The sequence below is a fragment of the Melospiza melodia genome, unplaced genomic scaffold, assembly GCF_035770615.1.
Source record: "Melospiza melodia melodia isolate bMelMel2 unplaced genomic scaffold, bMelMel2.pri scaffold_18, whole genome shotgun sequence".
Classification (NCBI taxonomy): domain Eukaryota; kingdom Metazoa; phylum Chordata; class Aves; order Passeriformes; family Passerellidae; genus Melospiza; species Melospiza melodia.
This window is the reverse complement of record NW_026948525.1, coordinates 1,901,534-1,921,547: the sequence shown is the minus strand read 5'-3', so window position 1 is coordinate 1,921,547 and position 20,014 is coordinate 1,901,534. Positions and strand designations below refer to the sequence as shown.

General features: G+C 49.3%; 1 protein-coding gene and 1 long non-coding RNA gene across 2 annotated transcripts; both read left to right on the top strand.

Moving 5' to 3' along the window:
• The first annotated feature begins 934 nt into the window (after positions 1–934).
• On the top strand, positions 935–15,807 carry LOC134433432 (uncharacterized). Its single transcript, XR_010031555.1, has 3 exons — positions 935–1,007; positions 11,410–11,547; positions 14,906–15,807. It is a non-coding gene; the product is annotated as an uncharacterized LOC134433432 (long non-coding RNA).
• Positions 15,808–18,184: 2,377 nt separating this feature from the next.
• On the top strand, positions 18,185–19,794 carry LOC134433479 (low affinity immunoglobulin gamma Fc region receptor II-like). The gene is made up of 3 exons (XM_063182332.1): positions 18,185–18,213; positions 18,996–19,226; positions 19,434–19,794. The coding sequence occupies exons 2-3, from the start codon at positions 19,007–19,009 to the stop codon at positions 19,790–19,792; spliced, it is 579 nt and encodes a 192-aa protein (XP_063038402.1). The 5' UTR covers positions 18,185–18,213; positions 18,996–19,006; the 3' UTR covers positions 19,793–19,794.
• Positions 19,795–20,014: the final 220 nt, after the last annotated feature.

Genomic DNA, 20,014 nt, shown 5'->3' with positions numbered 1-20,014 from the left:
CTGTCACCAGTGTGCCATGGCTGACAGACTGATGGACAGACGGGGCCTGTCTCAGCAAAAGCAAGGCCTGACTCACTCCTGTCACTCACAGGTGTTCCACAATGTCTCCAGATGTTGCGGTGTGTTGTAATAACCTGTCGTAAATTTTCGGGTTCCTTCCCCAGGTGTGCCAATACCCCTCTTCCCCTTCCCCCCTCACCCACTGCTGGGCTGTCAATCAGTTTTAACATTCCAGCAAGGCGTTGTGTGGTTCATCACTTTCAAAAGATGCCCCTCAGGCCTGGGGGTCATTGGCCTGTCTAGGTGTCATCCTCGTCCCTTGAGACCCTGCCCCTCCCACCCGGTTGGTGGCTCACCTGCCCCTCCCCTTCCCCTGTCCCTGAGCTTAAAAGCTGAATCAAGCCATGCCGTCAGGATTCTGTTGGAGCTGTTGCTGACATTCAGACCTCTGCGACCATGGAATAAAGCTCTGGATATAACCCTCCGGCAGAATCCGTCTCCTTCTTCCTCACAATTAGCCTGAAGCCTTCTCTCCTGAGGTAAACAGAGTTCCTACCAAGCCTGGACTTGTTCAGCTGCCCAGCTGCAACCTCCAGCAAGCTAAAGGTGTCTCTGGGGTGATACACCACAGCTTCCCCCTTTGGCCCAGCAGCAAGGGTCAGACTGGCCCAGGCACAATCTACCTGGCACTATTGGGATTCATATTCCAATATTTTGGCATCTCTGGGTGGGCAAAGTGACTCTGCAGCCCCAGAAGGACTCTCAGTACCTCGGGCAGGCTTCGGCTGCCGTGCATCCAGCTGAAAGAGCCTTGGTTGCAATGCTCTCAGTTAGAGACTTTGGGATTTTATCCCAGAAGAAGTTTCGTGGACTGTTCAGTGCCTCAGGAAACCCCAGCTCCTTTCTGGTAAGAAGATTTTCCAGAGGAAGAACAGGGTAGCCTCTCCTGCCCATAGAGGGGTCCTGTTCTGGTGAGGAGACCTAGCCAGCTACAGCTTCCATTTTGGGTGAGTATCTCTGCTCTTGGTGGAGCAGAAGCTCAAAAACAGACTCTGCCGTGAGTTCTGTTCCTTTTTTGCCTTAGCATTTTGGCTGCGCAGCCCCACAGAGGGAATCCATTGCGTTCTAGGCTTTAGCTTTCAGCCGCGTGTGTTGCTGTCTCTTGGAATTCTTTCCAGAGCGGGATTGCTCTCTGCCCTTCCCCCCGGCTCAGCAGCGCAGCGTTCTCGGCTCTCTCCGCGGGGGACTCTCTCTCTGTGCGGGGAAGGGGGGCTCTCTACATGTGGCCGCGGGGATCTCTCTCTCTGTGGGGCGGGGGTGCCCTCTACACGCGGGGTGGCCCCGGTATCGGCTGGCCATGTGATGTGGGGGAAAGCTGCTCTCTCTCAGCTCCGCAGGGGAGGCTTTGTCTGCCTCGGCTTGGCAGGGCGTGTCTCAGCTCCCTGCAGCTGCTGCCCGGGAATTTTAAAAGCAGTATATACAGCTGCATTGTAAAGCTTTTGTCTGTTCGTTATCGCCTTCCTATCTGTGTTTTTTTTTTAGAAATCGGTAGCTGATTTTGGCTTTTACATTTTACATGGGTTCGAATCTCAGCATTGTACAAAAAGGAGTGTATTATCATATTGTTAGCATTTTAGTCAGTGGTAATGTGAAGTTCTCAAAAGGAAAATTGAAACAGTTTACAAGATGACTTTTTCTGCACTTCCCACAAACCTCCCCTGAAGAAATCCACAATATTCAATTCTGGGAAAAAGTTGGAAATGAATTGATAACCTTAGGACAGTCTGGGAATACACCCTCAGCTAAATTTGTGTTCTGGAGTTCACAAATTCCAACAGCCTTGCACAAACAAAAGGAATTGGAGAAAAAGCCAAATGCCAAGCCATGTACCTCTGCTCTCCCTGTTTCTCCCTCTCCTAGCTCTAAACCCCCTAAACCTCTTACCCCAAAACTTGGTATTTTAAAGAGAGCACACTCATTGGGAAGTCGACTCCCAGAATTTGTTAAAATGCCTGAGTTGTCCTGTTCACAAGGCCCTGGCCAGGCTGCGTGGAACCTTTCCCAATCCCCTGTGTCCCCTCCTCTGAAACCCAGAGCACGTGTCAGCTTTCCAGAGAGCAGTGATGCCCAAAATGGCCCCCAGTCCCTAGGGGGTCCACAAGATGGTGGATGCCACGTGGCATCTTCCCAAACCTGGTCTTCTTCCCAAAATCCTCTTAAGCATTTCAAAATTCCATACCCATCCCCCTCTCCTCCTGTTCCTCGTGACACCTTCCCCCCTCCCCCTCCCTTTCCTGCAGTACCCTCAGCTCCTCCCCTCTACTCCTCCCAGGGGGCATCTGCTGACGTGATGTCACCAGGTGTCCCCGCCCCCTGCCAGCCCCTTGACCCCGCCCTCTGTTCCCATGGTGTCCCCGCCCCCTGCCTGCCCCTTGACCCCGCCCCCTGTTCCCATGGTATCCCCACCCCTTGCCAGCTCCCTGTCCCTGCCCCCTGTGCCCATTGCGTCCCCGCCCCCTCCCCGAGTTGCCACGGTGGGGACACAACCACTGCCTGTCCCCAGACCTGTATCTGTCATCCCAATGCTTCTGATCCAAGGGATACAGAGCTAGGAACAGCAGACCCAATGCATAGTCCCATGTTGTCACTGGCTCCTGTTACCTTTCAGCCTGCAGCTCAGGGAGGGGCAGCCCCAACTGCTAATTGGAGTTCTTTTGGATGACAATTGATTAAGGAGATCTGTAAATCTCATAAAGAATATGGTCCACACAGTCCATATTCCCGTGGCCTTTTAAATTCTGAACTGAGTAGGACTGTGGTGATCCCACATGATTTAAAACAGCTTTTTTCCTGTCTCATGACCTCCATGGAATTCAAATTATGGGAATTAGCATGGAAACAACTGCTAAAAGATGCTCTCCCAGGCTTGCATGCTGATCCAAACACAGCGAAGGACAACAGTGGTAACCCTATCACCATTGAGCACCTCTGTGGTGAGGGCCAATGGTCTTTACCCTCAATCCAAGCTACAGCAATTCCTGCAGAAACACTCGAGAAAGTAAAAGAAGCAGCTGAAAAAGCATTCTTTTCCCTCCAACCTGAGGGGCCTTTTGAGCCCTATAGTAAAATTAAACAGCTATCATCAGAGCCTTTTTTGACATTGGTAGAAAGGTTAACTAGAGCCATTGAAATACAAGTTAAAAAAGTGAATGCTAGGGAAGCGGTTTTAGAGGAAATGGCATTTACGAATGCAAATGAACAGTGTCGAGTGGCAATCCTGAGCCTTCCTTTAGAACCTCCCCCAACCTTAAAAGATATGCTTCTAGTGTGTAACAGGAAAGTGCCTCTGATGAGTGTGGCTGAAGACACCAGACCAAGGCTGCTGCCAAGACCACCTCAGCGTGTCGCCGTTGCCAGCCCTGCACCTTTCCCCTCAGTACAGCAGTACCCTGGGCAGCAGTGGAGACCAGCAATGGCTGAGCCCACAAAACCATGCCTGCTTTGTAAGAACCTAGGGCACTGGAGTAACCAGTGCCCCCTGAAAAGGCAATTTGATGAATTCAGAAATAGCAGGGGAAAAGAACTACAAGCCCTCCCTGGGGGTCAACAACAACAAAAAAACTGAAAAGGGAGCGCCCGCCTGCCAGACGTGCAGACACAAAAAGAGCAGGCCAAGGGAATAAGGGTAGCAAAACCAATCAAGCGCGCAATAATATTAATGTTTGTGTAAGTGAAGCAGGTGCTTCAAAGACTATGTCTGCTGGTCTGTTGCAGTCGAGGCGGTCACGACATTTAAGCAGAGACCACAAGCACACTCAGTCTTAGTCTCAGTTTTCAACTGTTAGCACCATTTGCAACGGTTAGCAACCGTTGGCAACAGTTTGCAACACTTTATTAGTGAAAATGGCTGATACACTTTCCAGTTTTTTCCCCTCCAGTCGCAGAAGGCTCCCATCTTTCCTCTCTCAATCTCCTTGGTTCAGCTTCTTCCTCTTACTTCTTGCTCCTTTAGCCAACAGGCCTGCTGCTAGCCCCTTCCACAATTCCCCCTTTTTTGTTTTTGAACTGTAAATACAGTTGCTATGGATTTTTGCAGGGCCCTTTGCAAAAATCCAAGCAGAGAGGGGACACACAAAATCACAATCACAACCATCAACAGAATTCCCATTCTTAATGCAATCATTCCTGTCCTTCATCCATCTTTAATTACTGATATATGGTCTTAGCCAGTGTCCTCTGCACGTTCTGCTTCAGCTGCGGAACCATCGATCCTGTCCTTTCCCGCACGGTCTAGGTAAGGTTTGACACAGCGAGCAGGAACCCATCAAAGACCATTATCTGTCAAAACACAAGCATAACCCCTCCCCCAGGTTATCAATTCTTCTGGACCAGACCATATACCAGTAATCAAATCCTTGACCCACACCTTGACATTTCTATGGAAATGTGGTTGCTTAGAATTCAAAGAAGAAAAATGGCAAAAGATTGGAGATAACTGTGAGTCAGGTAGGGGACGCAAGAAGTTTAACACATAAACAGCTTTATCTAATCTCACTTGAGGTGACTCATGTTGCATTCCCCCTTTTTGTTTTTGAACCTGACATTTAAGAAGTCCGTGAGCTCTTTCAATAATTGCTTGGCCCGTGGGGACATGTGGAATACCTGTTGAATGTCCAATGCCCCAGGCACTAAGGAATGCTTGCATTTTCTGCGAAGCATATGCTGGGCCATTATCTGTTTTTACGTGACACGAAACACCTAAAATAGAAAAAGCATGATAAAAATGACGAATAGCATCTCGAGTTTTTTCTCCTGTGAATGCTGAAGCAACCATTACATGAGAAAAAGTATCAACTGTAACATGAACATACTTGAAGCGACCAAATTCTGGCATTTTTGTAACATCAGTTTGCCATTCTTCTAATGCAGAAAGACCTCTAGGGTTGGTACCATAATACTGAGTGACATGAGTCATATGACAGTCAGGACAAGAGGAAAGAATAGATTTTGCCTTGGCAGTAGACAATTTGAATTGCTGCTGTAAAGCTTGAGCATTCTGATGAAAAAATTGATGGGATAAAATTACCTTCTGCAACACATTGGGTACAGTTTTGATTGCAGCAGCAGCTACTAAAGAGTCTACATAGGCATTGCCTTCAGCAAAAAATCCTGGCAATGATGTATGGCTGCGAATGTGCATGATGAAGTAAGGATGTTTTCGAGCACCAATAACTGTCCATAACTTCACTAATATGGTAAAAAATGGTTTCTCTTGAATATTATACAACACTGTTTGATCTAAATGCTTAACCAAATTGGCAACATAAACTGAATCAGTAACTATATTTACAGAACCAGGAAACAAAGTAAAAGCCAAAAGAACAGCAGAAAGTTCAACCAGTTGAGGAGATCCTGCTGAATCACTGTCTGATATTCCCAGTGATCATCCTTTCTCCAAGCCACAGCTGCTTTTCTGGTTTTCCCAGACCCATCTGTAAAAACCGTTATACCTTACACTGGAACAGGAGAACAAATTTGCTTGCCTTCAAAAGGAATCTCTTTAGTCAGTGTTAGAACAGGATGAGAAGGCAAATGATATGAGATTTGGCCTGTAAAACAAGATAAGGCAGATTGCAATTCATGATTATTTTGAAAGCACCATTCAAAATACCACTGTGTAGAGGTATCACAATGGTCACAGGGTCCTGTCCTAAAATCTCATGACAACGCCTGCGGCCCTTGATGATAATATCTGCAAAAAGCTCATAAAGTCCTGGAGCTGTTTTCCAGGATCTGAAAGATAAAAATATCCATTCCAGAATATGCAATTGACCTTCCCAATTATCATTCCATTGACATAGTATTCCACATGGTATTTCACGGTCTTTCAAAATAAACAATTGAACACCAACAGAGATATCTATCCTGTTAACAAATTTGTGTGCTAGGGCTAATTCAACTTCTTCCAAGGTCTTTTTTGCTGCTGAGGTCAGTTGCCTCTTATCAGTAGAGGAAGTGATGCCTGAAAGCAAATCAAACAATGGCTGCAACTGATGATTAGTTCTGCCTAAATATGATCGAATCCAACCTAATAAACCAACCAATTTCTGTACATCAGTAGCAGTTTTAACATCAATGTCTAGCTTTACAGGTTGAGGCATAACTTGAGTGTTGGTCACCAACATACCTAGGTATTTCCAAGGCATGTGTTCCTGCACTTTCTCTTGAGCAACGATCAGGCCAAAAGCTTTCAAATTTGTCACAGCACATTGTTTAAGAGCTGACAACTGTTGTTTGTTGTCAGATGCCAACAAGATATCATCCATATAATGATAGCAGTAGCAGTTTTTAAATTGCTCCCGGACTTTTGACAAGGCCTGTGCCACAAACCATTGACAAATAGTTGGCAAATTTTTCATGCCTTGTGGAAGTACCTTCCACTGTTATCTTTTATCAGGTTCAGCATGATTTATAGAAGGCACCGTAAGAGCAAATTTTTCTTTGTCCTGCTCAGCCAATGGAATAGTGAAGAAACAATCTTTTAGATCAATGACAACTATTTGCCATTCCTGTGGAATCATCGTAGGTGTAGGAAGGCCTGGTTGTAAAGCTCCCATTGTTGCCATTACAGTATTTATCTGCTGTAAATCATGTAAAAGTCTCCATTTTCCCGATTTCTTTTTTATTACAAAAACAGGGGTGTTCCAGGGACTGAATGATTCCTCAATGTGTCCCGCTTGCAATTGTTCTGTAACTAATTCTTGCAGGGCAGTAAGCTTTTCAGTAGTCAGGGGCCACTGGTGAACCCAGACAGGCTTATCTGTCAACCATGTCAGGGGTACAACTGGACGTTCATTGCCCTGCAACACAGTGGCCCCCATTAAAAATCCGCAGTAATTTTGACACCCCATTGAGATAAACAATCTCGTCTCCACAAACTTTGAGGAGAATCGGCAACATAGGGTCTGATGTTAGCTTGTTGGCCATCAGGATGTTTCACATTAATTACAATGGCTGACAGGCCACCTGTTTTAGCACCACCTAATCCCAGGAGACCAAAACTTGTATGAGTGAGAGGCCACGATTGAGGCCAGCAAAGTCGCGAGAGTATTGTGACATCTGCTCCAGTATCAATCAAACCTGTTACTGATATAGTTCCTGGATGACATCCACTGGCGGTGAGAGTGCATGTCTTTTCTGGACGGCTCTCTGTTACTTTCTCCGTCCAGAACACTTGAGGTACTCCTGTCGATCCAAAGCTTCCGGTGCCTCGACTTCAGTCCACTGTATTTGGAACAGAACTCACAAAAGGTACAATTTGAGGAATGCAAGCTCCTTTCTGAATAGTGACAGGAGGATCATCAATGGATACCATGGCATGAATCTGCCCTAAATAATCAGTGTCAATAGGCCCTAGATGCACATGAATACCTCTAAGTGTAGTACTCGATCTCCCTATCAAAAATGCACTCAATCTCCATCCTATTGGACCATAGGCATCAAGGGGTACCTTACATATTTCTTTTGTTAAAATGGTTGCTGTGTCAGCGGTGGGTATATCAATGCCTGCGGACCCGCTTGTTGCCCCTGAGTATTGTTCGCAAATGGGTAGCTTTGCAGGGCTGGGAAGGCCCGCATTTGCTGTTGCGGTTGTTGGGGTATTTGTTTCCCCACACGCCCCTTTCCGGTCCTCTTTGGGTTTCCCGGCAATAGCTGACCATTTGCATGATATTTACTCCTGCATTGCTTAGCATAGTGCCCAGATTTAGCACAACGATTGCATACAACATCGCTGCTTGCACTTGGCCTAAATGTTGTTTTCTGGACAGTACACTGTGACTTAACATGCCCCTGTTGTCCACAATTATAACACTTTGCTGAAGGTCTTAGCACTGCAGCAAGAGCTGCCATTTTATGCTCAACTGAACCAACTTTTGAGCAAGCAGTAACCATTTCAGACAAGGTGGGTTCCCCAGGCAAAGTGTCAATAATCTTTCTGCAATCTGGGTTTGCATTTTCTTTAGCCAACTCTATGCACAATTTGTCTCGCAAAGTTTAATCATCTACCTGTTTCTCAATAGCAGCAGCAAGTTTTTCTGCAAACTGCAAAAATGGTTCTCTCATCCCTTGTTGTATAGTGATATATTTCTGTTTTGGAGCTGCCATTTCCATTTTTTTAGTTAAAGCACCCATGCCAATTTGCTGAGCTTGTGCCAAAATCGAAGGATGCCACCTTGCCTGTAAATCTGGATTAGCAAAAGGCCCAGTGCCCAGTAGGGCATCAACACCCACAGCACGACGAGGGTCGTGTTGAGGCAACTGCATATTTGTTAAAGCGGTGCGCTCAGCCACTCGCCTCCAAGTTTCTTGAAATACACCATATTGTACTGGTTGGAATAGAATTGTAGCAAGATGAGTGATGTCATAAGGTGCAAGCAAATCTGCATTAATCACACGTATTAATTGCATTACCTCTGAGGAATTAATACCATACTGAGCTACTTTCGATTGGATGTCTTGCACAACCCTCCAGGCGAAGACGTGATGACTGTTGTTCTGTCTTGTTCCAGGAACTGCTTTGAAAACTGGAAAAGCCATAGGGTTATCACAAGCAACATTTGCATTGGCACTGCTCTCCTGAGGTACTCTTGGAGCATCTAACCTTTCTATTATGTCCCAATTATTTTCTTCAACTTCTTTCCTCCTAACAAATTCCCAGAACTCCTGAGGGTGTCGAGGAAGCACAGTTACTTGACATGGAGGCAAAGTCCATGGGGCAGTAAGGCTAGAGCTCTTAGGAGATGAAGGGACCAGAGCTCCTTGCCCCAGCTTAGATGTTACTGCGGGCGACTCATCACTTGATTCACTGTTGCTGTCACTGTCAAGTAACGGAGGATACAGCCTTGCAGATTGTTCAAGCCACTCAGAGGGAAGCGGGGGGGCGGACGGCTGGACCAGAGAGGAGGGAAGTGGGGGGGCAGATGGCTGGGTTTCTCTCTCTGCTAGAGACATTTCAGCTAACTGGCATAGCGGTGTAATATATACAGGCACCATCGTGAGCTGCTGCACAGGTGTGAGATAAGGAGGCTTAGGGGCCTGATAAGAAGAGGCTAGGGCAGATTGTCCAGAAGTTTTGGCAGCTTTCCCAGAAGCCTTGGCAACCAGCCCAGAAGCTCTGGTAGCCTTCCCATCAGAGCCCCCTTCTACCTCAGAGGGCCTCCCATCAGGTTCTGTTATCAGGCCCGACTCTTCATCCGCATCTTGCTCCGTTTCTCTCTCTATTTTCCATTCCTTTAAAGCCTCAAAGAGCGAGTTCCAAGTAACTGCTAGATCAACAACTGTTTTATCTCCCGCTTGAATGACTTGCCAAAGTCTGTCCCCGACCTTTTTCCATGCCTTAACACTAAATGCTGTGTCAGGATCAGTGACAATATTCTGTGATTTAGCCCACAGCATTATATTACGAAGTGCATAGTCTGACGTATAAATTCCCTTATTTCTTAACAAAATTTTCCATGCAGACAGAACATTTTCTTCCTCTTTAGATAAATTTTGTCCCATTATTACTAGTTGGTGGCTCACTTACTTCCAGGTGTCTTGATTTGAGAGAATCAGGTCCAGACCTCCCTGTGGCTTCCACCTGCCACTCTCAGCTGCACCAACGCCGCCTCCCCCACTACGTCCCAGTGGGTCACGTATGCCAATTGCTAGAACCCTCTGTTATGGTTTGGGCCTGGCAAAGCCAGAGCCCCCATGAGTACACCTTCTCCCCGGTGTCTGCTGCGAGATGTGACCAGGAATAAACAAAGCAGGCTCCAACTTCAACATACAGAAAAGTTTATTAACTAAGCTACACACAAACAATTACTAAACTACAAAACTACACACAAAAGAGGGAAAAAAAAACACGAGGAAAATGAAAACCTCACAAAAACACTCTCCCCCTCCTCCCCCCTAAATTCCCAATACAATACATCCTCCAAAATCACCAATTCTAGGTCCAATACCACCCCTTAAGATTGCTCAAACTTTCAACTCCTCAAGAGGAGAGGGAGTCCTTCCATGTGTCACGGTGGCCTCTTCCGTCCTTGTTCCGGTGCTCTCACCACCGAACAGGGATCAGGGCTGCTTCCAGGGTTGTCTTTTTTTAAGGATGCTTTGTCCAGTTCCAGAAAATCACAGTATCTCACCTTTTCACCTCTGGGACATCCGTCCCCCCCATATTTTATATACCCCCTGGGGCCGAGGGGTACCCACACTGAATCTTCTCTGGCACTAGGACATTTCTCCCCCTGGACTCAGTCTCTGTATCTCACGGAAACATAGCTCTGTCCATGGCTACACAAAAGAGTCCAACATAAAACGCCACTCCATCTTCTCCATTCTTTCAACATCTCTCACTCTCTCTCTCTGGTCCAGACCTCCATCACTCGTTCATTTCCTTTGTCCTCCTCCACTCTTATCACTCGTCTAGGAAGGGTTAATGTTCTGTAAGGCTTTCATTGTCCAAAAAGGGTTAAAAAACTCCTCCAGGCCTCCAGGCAGCTGGACTCCTGGCTGCACCCCCTCCCCCCCCATCTCCTCAGCTGGGCTGCCTGCTGCCAGCACATATTTACTGAATTTCAAGGTAACACAGGCTGCACTCTCTCTCTCTCTCTCTCTCTCTCTCTCTGTCTCAAAAGGCGGGGGGGGGCAGGGGGGGGAATGGCTGTCCGATGTCTCTTGGGGCTTTCCACCCTTTCATCCTCCAAGGCCTCCTTACTCCCATCTCTGTCCAGGCCCAGGCCTACCTCATGGCTGCCCCTCCCCTGCCCAGCAGCAGCGGCTGGACGGGGGAGTGATCCGAACTCCGTCCCTCGAAGTCCCAAGAGAGCCTCCCAGGGCCAAAGCTCTGCTTTTAACCCCTGGGTGTTCTCGGAGGTGTGTCCTAAAACCCACTGGCTACCCCAGGTGCCAATATCAAAATCCAAGCACCCATTGGTTTGACCACAACATCCCAGAATTCCCACTTCTTCCTGGTCAAACCACCACACCCTGTATGGGCCCCCACCGACTATTTTCTTATCACATCGGCGGTCACCAAAATGTCGCAGTCGAGGTGGTCACGACATTAAGGCAGAGACCACAAGCACACTCAGTCTTAGTCTCTGTTGTCAACCGTTAGCACCGTTTGCCACCATTAGCAACCGTTGGCAACAGTTTGCAACACTTTATTAGTGAAAATGGCTGATACACTTTCCAGTTTTTTCCCCTCCAGTCGCAGAAGGCTCCCATCTTTCCTCTCTTGATCTCCTTGGTTCAACTTCTTCCTCTTACTTCTCACTCCTTTAGCCAACAGGCCCGCTGCTAGCCCCTTCCACACTGGTCCACTGCTGAAAGTGAAAAAAAATTACCTTTGTTATGATTTAGGTGATCCTGTGTTAACCACGTCTTCTGTCAATGAGCCTTACAGGCTGCAGCTGACAGAGTCACTCCACCTGAAGGACACTGACTGGCATTTTGTCTCTGTAAATCCTGAACAGAAGGGAACTTGGAACCGAATTCGTTGTAAGTACATCGTCACTGGGGACACCAAACACACACCACAAGAGATTGAAATTGCTCGGGGAATGACAACATCAGATCCTGAGCAATTCGTTCTCGGCCTGCACTGTTTCCACCCACCCCTGTTTCTTCCCAAGGGACAAATTGTTGCACAAGCTATCCCTGTGCCATCTTTACCTGAAAATATCGAAAAACAAGGGCCCACAATCGCCCGGGTCCAAGCTATTGGGAAAGACAAACCCAAATTATGGTGTAATGTCAGTGGGGGTGGGGAGTCAAAACGCATTGAGATGCTTGTAGACACGGGTGCAGACTGCATAGTGATTCCAGTACAAGACTGGCCAGCACATTGGCCTTTGCAAAATGTTGCTGGTCACCTTCGAGGTGTAGGAGGCCTGCAATTGGCAAGACAATCCAAAAACATTATTCAAATTGAGGGACCAAACAGACAATTGGCAAATATCCGTCCATTTGTGTTAGATTATTCGGAACCTTTTTTAGGGAGAGATTTAATGGCCCAGTGGGGTGTCACAATTGATATTCCAGACTCTCCACAGCATTTTTGTGCAGCAGTCATTGAACAACAGCGCCCCACCCAAAAACTGAAGTGGAAAACAGACAAACCAGTTGACGTGAAACAGTGGCCGCTCAGTAAACAAAAAATAAAGGTGCTTGAGGTACTAGTGGAAGAGCAACTAAAAAAGTGCCACATTGTGGAGACCATGTCCCCATGGAACACTCCAGTGTTTGTCATCCAAAAAGCTGACAAAAACAGAAGGCGACTTCTTCATGACCTCTGACAAATTAATAATGTAATTGAAGATATGGGTTCTCCCCAACCTGATATGCCATCCCCAACAATGCTTCCCCAAGATTAGATTTAGCTGTTATTGATAATAAAGGCTGCTTTTTCCAAATCCCCTTGCACCCTGACAATGCACCGCGTGTTGCATTCTCGGTCCCTTCCATCAACATGGAAGCCCCTATGAAAAGGTACCATTGGACCGTTCTTCCTCAAGGATTGAAGGTATCTCCAGCTCTCTGCCAGTGGTATGTCTCTTCCCTGCTTTCCCCAGTGCGTGCAGCCGCAGAGAAGGCCATCATCTATCATTACATGGATGATATCCTCGTGTGTGCCCCCAATGATGATTTACTCACCCATGCGCTTGACCTAACAATCGATGCATTGATTGTTGCAGGGTTCGAGCTCCAAGAAAAGAAAATTCAAAAGATGCCACCTTGGAAGTATTTGGGCTTAGAAATTGGAAATAGGACCATTGTTCCTCAAAAACTAGAAATCAATCCAAGGATCAAGACCCTTGTGGATGTCCACAAGTTGTGTGGGTCTTTGAATTGGGTAAGGCCATGGCTCGGTCTGACTAATGAAGACCTTGCCCCTCTTTTCAATTTATTGAAAGGGGGAGAGGACCCAGGTGCTCCTAGGTCTATTACCCCAGAGGCACGGAAAGCTCTAGAAAAGGTTCAGATTGCAATGTCCACAAGACAGGCCAACCGATGCTGGCCTGACCTGCCATTCAAATTTATCATCCTAGGTAAGTTTCCACACCTCCATGGAATTATTTTCCAGTGGGAGGAAAAACAAACACCTAAGGCAAAGGACACACCAAAAAAGGACCAGGACCAGAGGGACTCTCTCTTGATCATAGAATGGGTTTTCCTCAGTCATAAAAGGTCCAAGAGATTGACAAAACCTCAGGAGCTGGTAGCAGAACTGATCCGGAAAGCAAGGACCCGGATCAGGGAGTTAGCAGGATGTGATTTTAAGTGCATTCACATTCCAGTTGAGTTAAAATCGGGTCAAAATACTATGAAAATACTGGAACAATTGTTTCAAGAAAATGAAGTGTTGCAGTTCACTCTGGATTCCTACTCAGGAAAAATTTTGGTAGCGTGGCCCGCTCACAAGTTGTTCAAACAAGATTCTCAATTCACTTCGAAATTGAGAAGTGCTCTAAGTAGGAGACCTTTAAAAAAGGCTCTGACTGTCTTTACAGATGCGTCCAGGAGGTCCCACAAGTCCGTTATGACTTGGAAGGATCCTCAAACCCAGCAGTGGGAGACAGACATTGCTGAGGTGGAAGGTTCACCTCAGGTTGCTGAATTGGCTGCGATTGTTAGGGCTTTAGAAAGGTTCTCAGAACCATTTAATTTGATTACAGACTCTGCATACGTGGCAGGAGTAGTATCCAGGGCAGATCAAGCAATACTGCAAGAAGTGTCTAACATCACACTTTTTGAATTGCTCTCAAAACTGGTAAAGTTAGTCACTCACCGAGAGCAACCCTTTTATGTGATGCATGTCAGGTCACACACTGACTTGCCAGGGTTTATCGCTGAAGGCAACAGAAGGGCAGATGCTCTTGCTGCACCTGCAGTGATGGCCACTCTCCCAAATGTTTTTGAACAGGCAAAAATCAGCCACCAGCTTTTCCACCAAAATGCACCTGGCCTGGTTCGTCAGTTTAACATCACTCGAGAACAGGCCAAAGCGATTGTGACCACATGCCCAAATTGCCAACAACATGCACTCCCTACAGTGAGTACGGGAGCAAACCCAAGGGAACTGAACAGTTGTGAACTGTGGCAAACAGATGTAACACACATACAGTCTTTTGGACGGCAGAAATATGTTCACGTTAGTGTAGATACCTTTTCTGGAGCGGTCTATGCTTCTGCCCACACAGGAGAATCATCTATTGATGCTATTAAGCACCTCTTACAGGCTTTTTCTTTCATGGGCATCCCCAAGGAGCTGAAAACTGATAATGAGCCTGTTTATAAATCCAAGGAATTCGGGAGCTTCCTGCAGCAATGGGGAGTAGAGCACAAAACTGGCATCCCCTACTCCCCTACAGGTCAAGCCATTGTGAGAAAGAACTCACCGTGATATTAAAAGAGTCCTGGACCAGCAACAACAGGTTCTGAAGGTGGAACCTCCCCACATCCGGTTATCCAGGGTGCTATTCACAATCAATTTTCTGAATTGTTCTTTTGACAGCCTGAACCCACCCATCCTACACCACTTTGGGGGGAGCAGTCATAGGTTGATGAAAGAAAAACCTCCAGTTTTAGTAAAGGACCCTGAGACTTGGAAAACAGTGGGACCTTACAAATTGGTTACTTAAGGACGTTGATACGCCTGTGTGTCCACCCCCTCTAGTTTAAGGTGGGTTCCTTCCAAATGGGTAAAGCCCTATGTTCCCAAAGTCTCAGAGAAATCTACAGAAGCACCCCAGGTTGCTCATGCTGCCTGGAGAAGGAAACGTTGCACGTGTTCTCTGGAGGAAATTCTATTTAAGCCTCCTATCTGGAATAGTTTGTAATATATGTTTGTCTCAAGTTCCTTGTACCAGTTTAGATCCCGCTGTTCATGTGTAGCCTCGAGACGCCATGAGACCTTGCCTGCTTCTCGTCCTACTCGTGATCATCCCACCTGCGATCTCCTGCATAGTGCCGCAGCCCAAACCACATATGGACTACCTTGACAAAGGTTCTCGGACATCAACAGAGAAACTGACAACTGGCTGAATGGACTGTTCAAAGGCTGGGGACTCTCGGGCTGGTTGGGATCTATTCTGAAAACTGTGTTTTTAGTGCTGTTTATTTTAGTTATAGTTATTGTAGTTGTAACCATTGTTTTTGGACTAATCAAACGCATGGTTCTCAAGTTAATTTCAAGCTCATACCGCCCTCCTGAGGTCTACCATTTGGAAACCCTCAGTGCTCCAATGGATGACCTGGAAGCCTCAGTGGAAAACACTGACCCTCTTGTAGAGGAAGAACCGATTTACCAACTATGGTTTGGCAAGCATTCCGCATCACAAAACCAGTCCTCTTCTTTTTAAACGAAACTAGAGGGAGATGTTGCAGTGTATTGTAATGTCCTGTTTTAAACTTCCGGGTCCCTTCCCAGGTGTGCCTATACCTCTCTCCCTTCCCCCTTGCCCCCTTGCTGAGTGAGTCCTGTCAATCAGGCTTAACATTCCAGCAAGGTCGTCGTGTGGTTGGTCAAGTTCAAAAGATGCCCTATGCCCAGAGGTCATTGGCCTGTCTAGGTGTCATCCTCCCCTGAGACCATGCCCCTCCAACCTGGTTGGTAGCTCACCTGCCCCTTCCCTCCCCCTCCCCCGGGAGCTTTAAAAGGTAATCAGACCATGTGCTCGGGATTCTGTTGGAGCTGTTACTGACATTCAGACCTCTGTGACCACGGAATAAAGCCCTGGATATACCCCTCCGGCAGAATCCGTCTCCTTTTCCTCCTCACCATCGCCGGAAGCCTTCCCCTCCGTAGGTAAACGGAGTTCCTACCAAGCCTGGACTTGTTTCAGCTGCCCAGCTGCAACCAGGAGCAAGCTAAAGGTATCTCTGGGGTGGTACACCACAGTTGCCGCCTTTGGCCCAGCAGCAAGGGTCAGACTGGCCCAAGCACAATCTACCTGGTAATATTGGGATTCCTATTCCAATACTGAAGAAACTGGACATTTTTGTTATCTTTAGGGGCCCATTGGTGCACCCCAGAGCAGCATTTGCTTGTGGATAACAGAGAGTGTGGAATCTCCCTGAGTGTCCAACAGCTCCATGGGATTGTTCCCTGCCTGCTGGGCAGCAAAACAGCCCCTAATGAAGCTTTTACTTGGGCCATATTTAGGAACTCTCTCCATTTTGCTGAAATCCATCCCACCCTGAAATTTGACTGACTTCCCATGGAGGAAGAGAAGAAGCTCTGTCCATTCTTGGGACAGTGCACAGGAATCTGTGGAAATGCCCGTGTGTGCCTCAGGGTCTGATTCCCTGGTAAATCCACTCCAGCCTGCCCTGAATTCCCTTGCCTGGGCACTCCCTACTCCTGCTGTGACACCCCTGTTCCCCAGCCCCTCATGTGCAGCCCCCGCTTAGTATTTCCACACTTTTCCCTCTCTTCTGCTGTGCACATCCAGGATCCAAACATTCTTTCCATGAGGTTCCTAAGGGCTGACAGGTTTTGTTCAAGAAGAAGGGTCCACGTCAGGATGTTGAACAGATTGTTGTTGTCTCAGCAGTAGTTTTGTGGTTTTCTCAGACCCTTGGGCAAAGGGACAAAATAATCAATTGCTGCATTTCCAGACTGGTTCCCTCACAGCTGCCCTTGCAGGGGGAGTTTCCAGCCAGCCCTGTTCTGAAAACCACCAGAGACCCCCACAGAGCCACTGCTTGAGCTCCCTTTGTGGTTTTGTGCTTCTTGCAGGGCTGAGCAAACCACAGGCAGGCCTTTTTCCACCCACAGAATTCTCACTTTTGCAGCAGCTCTAAAGCTGCTAGAATCAAAGCAAAGGGGGCAGGGGGGACCCGCAGGTCCTGGCTTCCACCTGGGGCTGGCCAGAGCCGGGCTGGACAATGGCCATCCCTGTGCAGTGGGGCTGGGCCATGGCGGGGCCTGACCCTTGCATTGACAGGGGACCCCAGGATGTGCCACCCTTGGGACAGGCAGCCAACCAGGAATGTGCAGGGACATTTCTGGAACTGCCACTCCCCAGGACAGGACCCCCCATGCCAGGATGTGTCACCCCCTGGGACTGGATGCGCCCAGGACAGGAACCCCTTGGATGTGGTCCCCCAGGACTGAACCGCCCCTTTCCCATCTGACTCTCAGCACAAACGGACTCTTCCTTCTAGTCCAGGGCAAAGATAGTGAAAGTGATGAGGGGGCGCAGCCCAACACCTCCATCCCCCACAGCCTCCCTACCCTTCCCAGCACACCCCACTGCCCTCGCTCCCCCAACCCTTTCCCTGCTCAGGTGCTCTCCAGGATTGCTGAGTCATGAACTGGGGGTGAGGGGACATGGCACAAAAGTGAGGAAATTATTGAAAAAAGAGAAATAAAGACATGAAAAAGTGAAGGGCAAGGGCGGCCACAGAGGCAGAGCTACCAAGGACCCTCATGCCCAGGAAATGAGCAACCCAGGGTCACCCCAAAATCTGAGGCACCCAGGAGGGGAGCTGAGGCCCCTGGGCCTGATGAGCCACTGCCCATCCCTAGGAACCTCCATTCCCCTGAAAATCAAATCATGGGACCTCCCTTCCTTATATTCCTCCCTGTCATCCCCATCCCAGTACAGACATTCACCAGGATCTCCAGGGCCCAGGGCCCCCATTCCAAAGGAACCCTCTTCTGTTCATTCCATCCCCTGAAATCTTCCTTTCCCAAGAACCTTGATACTCTCAGGAACCCCTCTTCCCACAGGAACCCCCATTCTGCCAGAATCCCCATCCCGTGACCCCAAATCCCTTGAGCCCACATTCCCCTGCGACTCACATCCCTGTGTCCCCCCAGCCCTGGGCATCCCCATTCCCACGGACCCCATCCCTAGGATCTCCCATTTCCATGGACACCCATACCCAGGTCCCCAAACGAACTGAGGCCCCCCACTCCTGGGAACGCCATATCCCACTATGTCCACCCAGCCTTGTCCCCAGCATGTGACAAGCTTGTGGCCACCCTGCCCCCACTCTAGGGCCACCTACGCATGAGGACAAAATGTGACCTCGCTTCCTTCCCCTTTGGGCAAAGAGCCATCAGCCAGGGGAGTGGTGGCCACAGCAGCAAGTGACAGCCAGTGCACATGGCTGGGGACACCGGGGTGACTGGGAAGGTGGTGCTTCTCCTGTGGGGTGAGTGCCCTGGGCAGGGGCCTGACACCCCAGGAATGGGGAGAGGAGGGGTCACAGTGGGGCTGTGCGGTCCCCTGAGATCCCCAATTCCAGCAGAGCCAGTCCTTGTTACCCAAGTGGCCTTGGTGGGACTGGGCATATAGGGTAGCTTTGGGGACAGGGAGAGGGGGGCAGGAATTCAGGGATGGGGATGTGGGGACGGGAATGTGGGGACTGGTACCTTTGGGCTCAGGGAGCTCTGGGGATGGGGACAAGGGAAATGGGATGCAGGAACAGAAGGGGACAAGAATGGTGAGGATGTGGCCATGGGGATGGGATCATGGGGATGGGATCATGAGCTGGTGGGGGTAACCTGGGCCAGCATGGGCTGTGTCCATTGTGTCCTTGTACCCAGGGTGTTCACAGTGTCCCCATGTTCTGCCTCAGCCCCAAGTGGCCTCGGTCTCCCTGTTCCCAAGGTGTCTGTGCCACAGGGATATGGTGCATGGGTGGCTGTGACACAGACATGTCCGCTGACCATCCAATTCTTTTGTGGCCACCCAGACACATTTTCTAACAAGAACTGCTGTCCCCATGGGCACAGTTTGGGGACACCCCCCCCCCACCCTATACTCCAGGTGCTGCTACCCCTGCAGGGCCACCCGCACCCACCCTACTCCCTTCTCCCTTCCAGCCCAGACCCTAGGCCTCCCTGGTGAGTCCTCGTGGGATGCCATGGCCCCACCCTGCTCTCCCCAGCCCCACACTGGCCCTGGCAGGCTGGTGTCCCCTGTCACCTGCAGGTGTCCAGACCATGCAGATCCTGGTGGAGCCCCCCTGGAGGCCAGCAGTGCTGTGGGACCGTGTGACACTGACTTGCCCGGGCTCGGGGACCGCCGGTGCCACCACCTGGTATAAGGATGGGCAGCTCTGGTGGCAGGAGGGACCGGATAACTTCACTGCCATCGAGAGAGGCACCTACATGTGTCACAGACCCGGCACTGGGCTCAGCCCCCCTGTAGTGGTCTCAGATGGTGAGTGGGGATGTTAAATGATCAGGATGACCCCTGACAAGTCAGAGTGGACTCCACTCCTTTGGTGGCATCACAACCCTTGTGTGGCAAGAGCCTTAGCCCTGCACACAGGGACACCCCAATGCACCCAGATGTTCTCAGGGTCACAGGGACCACCTCGGACCTGTCTTGAGCCCCTTGGTGAGAGGGGATCCTCCTGTCTCTCAGATTTGCTGGTGCTGCAGGTGCCAGCAGGGGTGCTGCTGGAGGGGGACACGATGACACTGCGCTGTCGGTGCGGCCATTGGAACCACATTGTCACCAGGGTGCAATTTTACCAGGACGAGAAGGAAGTGAGGGGGTTCATCAACAGGACCGAGCTGTCCCTATTTCCCCTGCAGCTGCACCACAGTGGCCACTATAGCTGCGGGGGCTTGGTGGGGTCCTGGCAGTCACGATCAGCAGCAGTGACAGTGAAAGTGTATGGTGAGCACTTCCATGGCTGGAACTCCAGTCTCCTGACACCCCCAATGACCCTTCCCAGCAGACTCAGAGTCACAGTCCTCACCTCCTCTCTCCTGCCCTGAGCTCTAAGCTCTACCTGGTGCCACTGCTGCGGGGACCCCTGAACCCACCATGGAGTCCCTCCTGACTCTCAGCTGCATCAGCACCCCCAGCCCCCTGCGGCCCTGAGCCCCCCTCCTGCCCATCTTCTACAGGGATGGGCAGGTTGTGGCGGGCCCACAGGGGTCCCGCAGCTGCTGGTGCCCGCCATGGGGGTCTCCCACTCAGGGAATTACAGCTGCCAG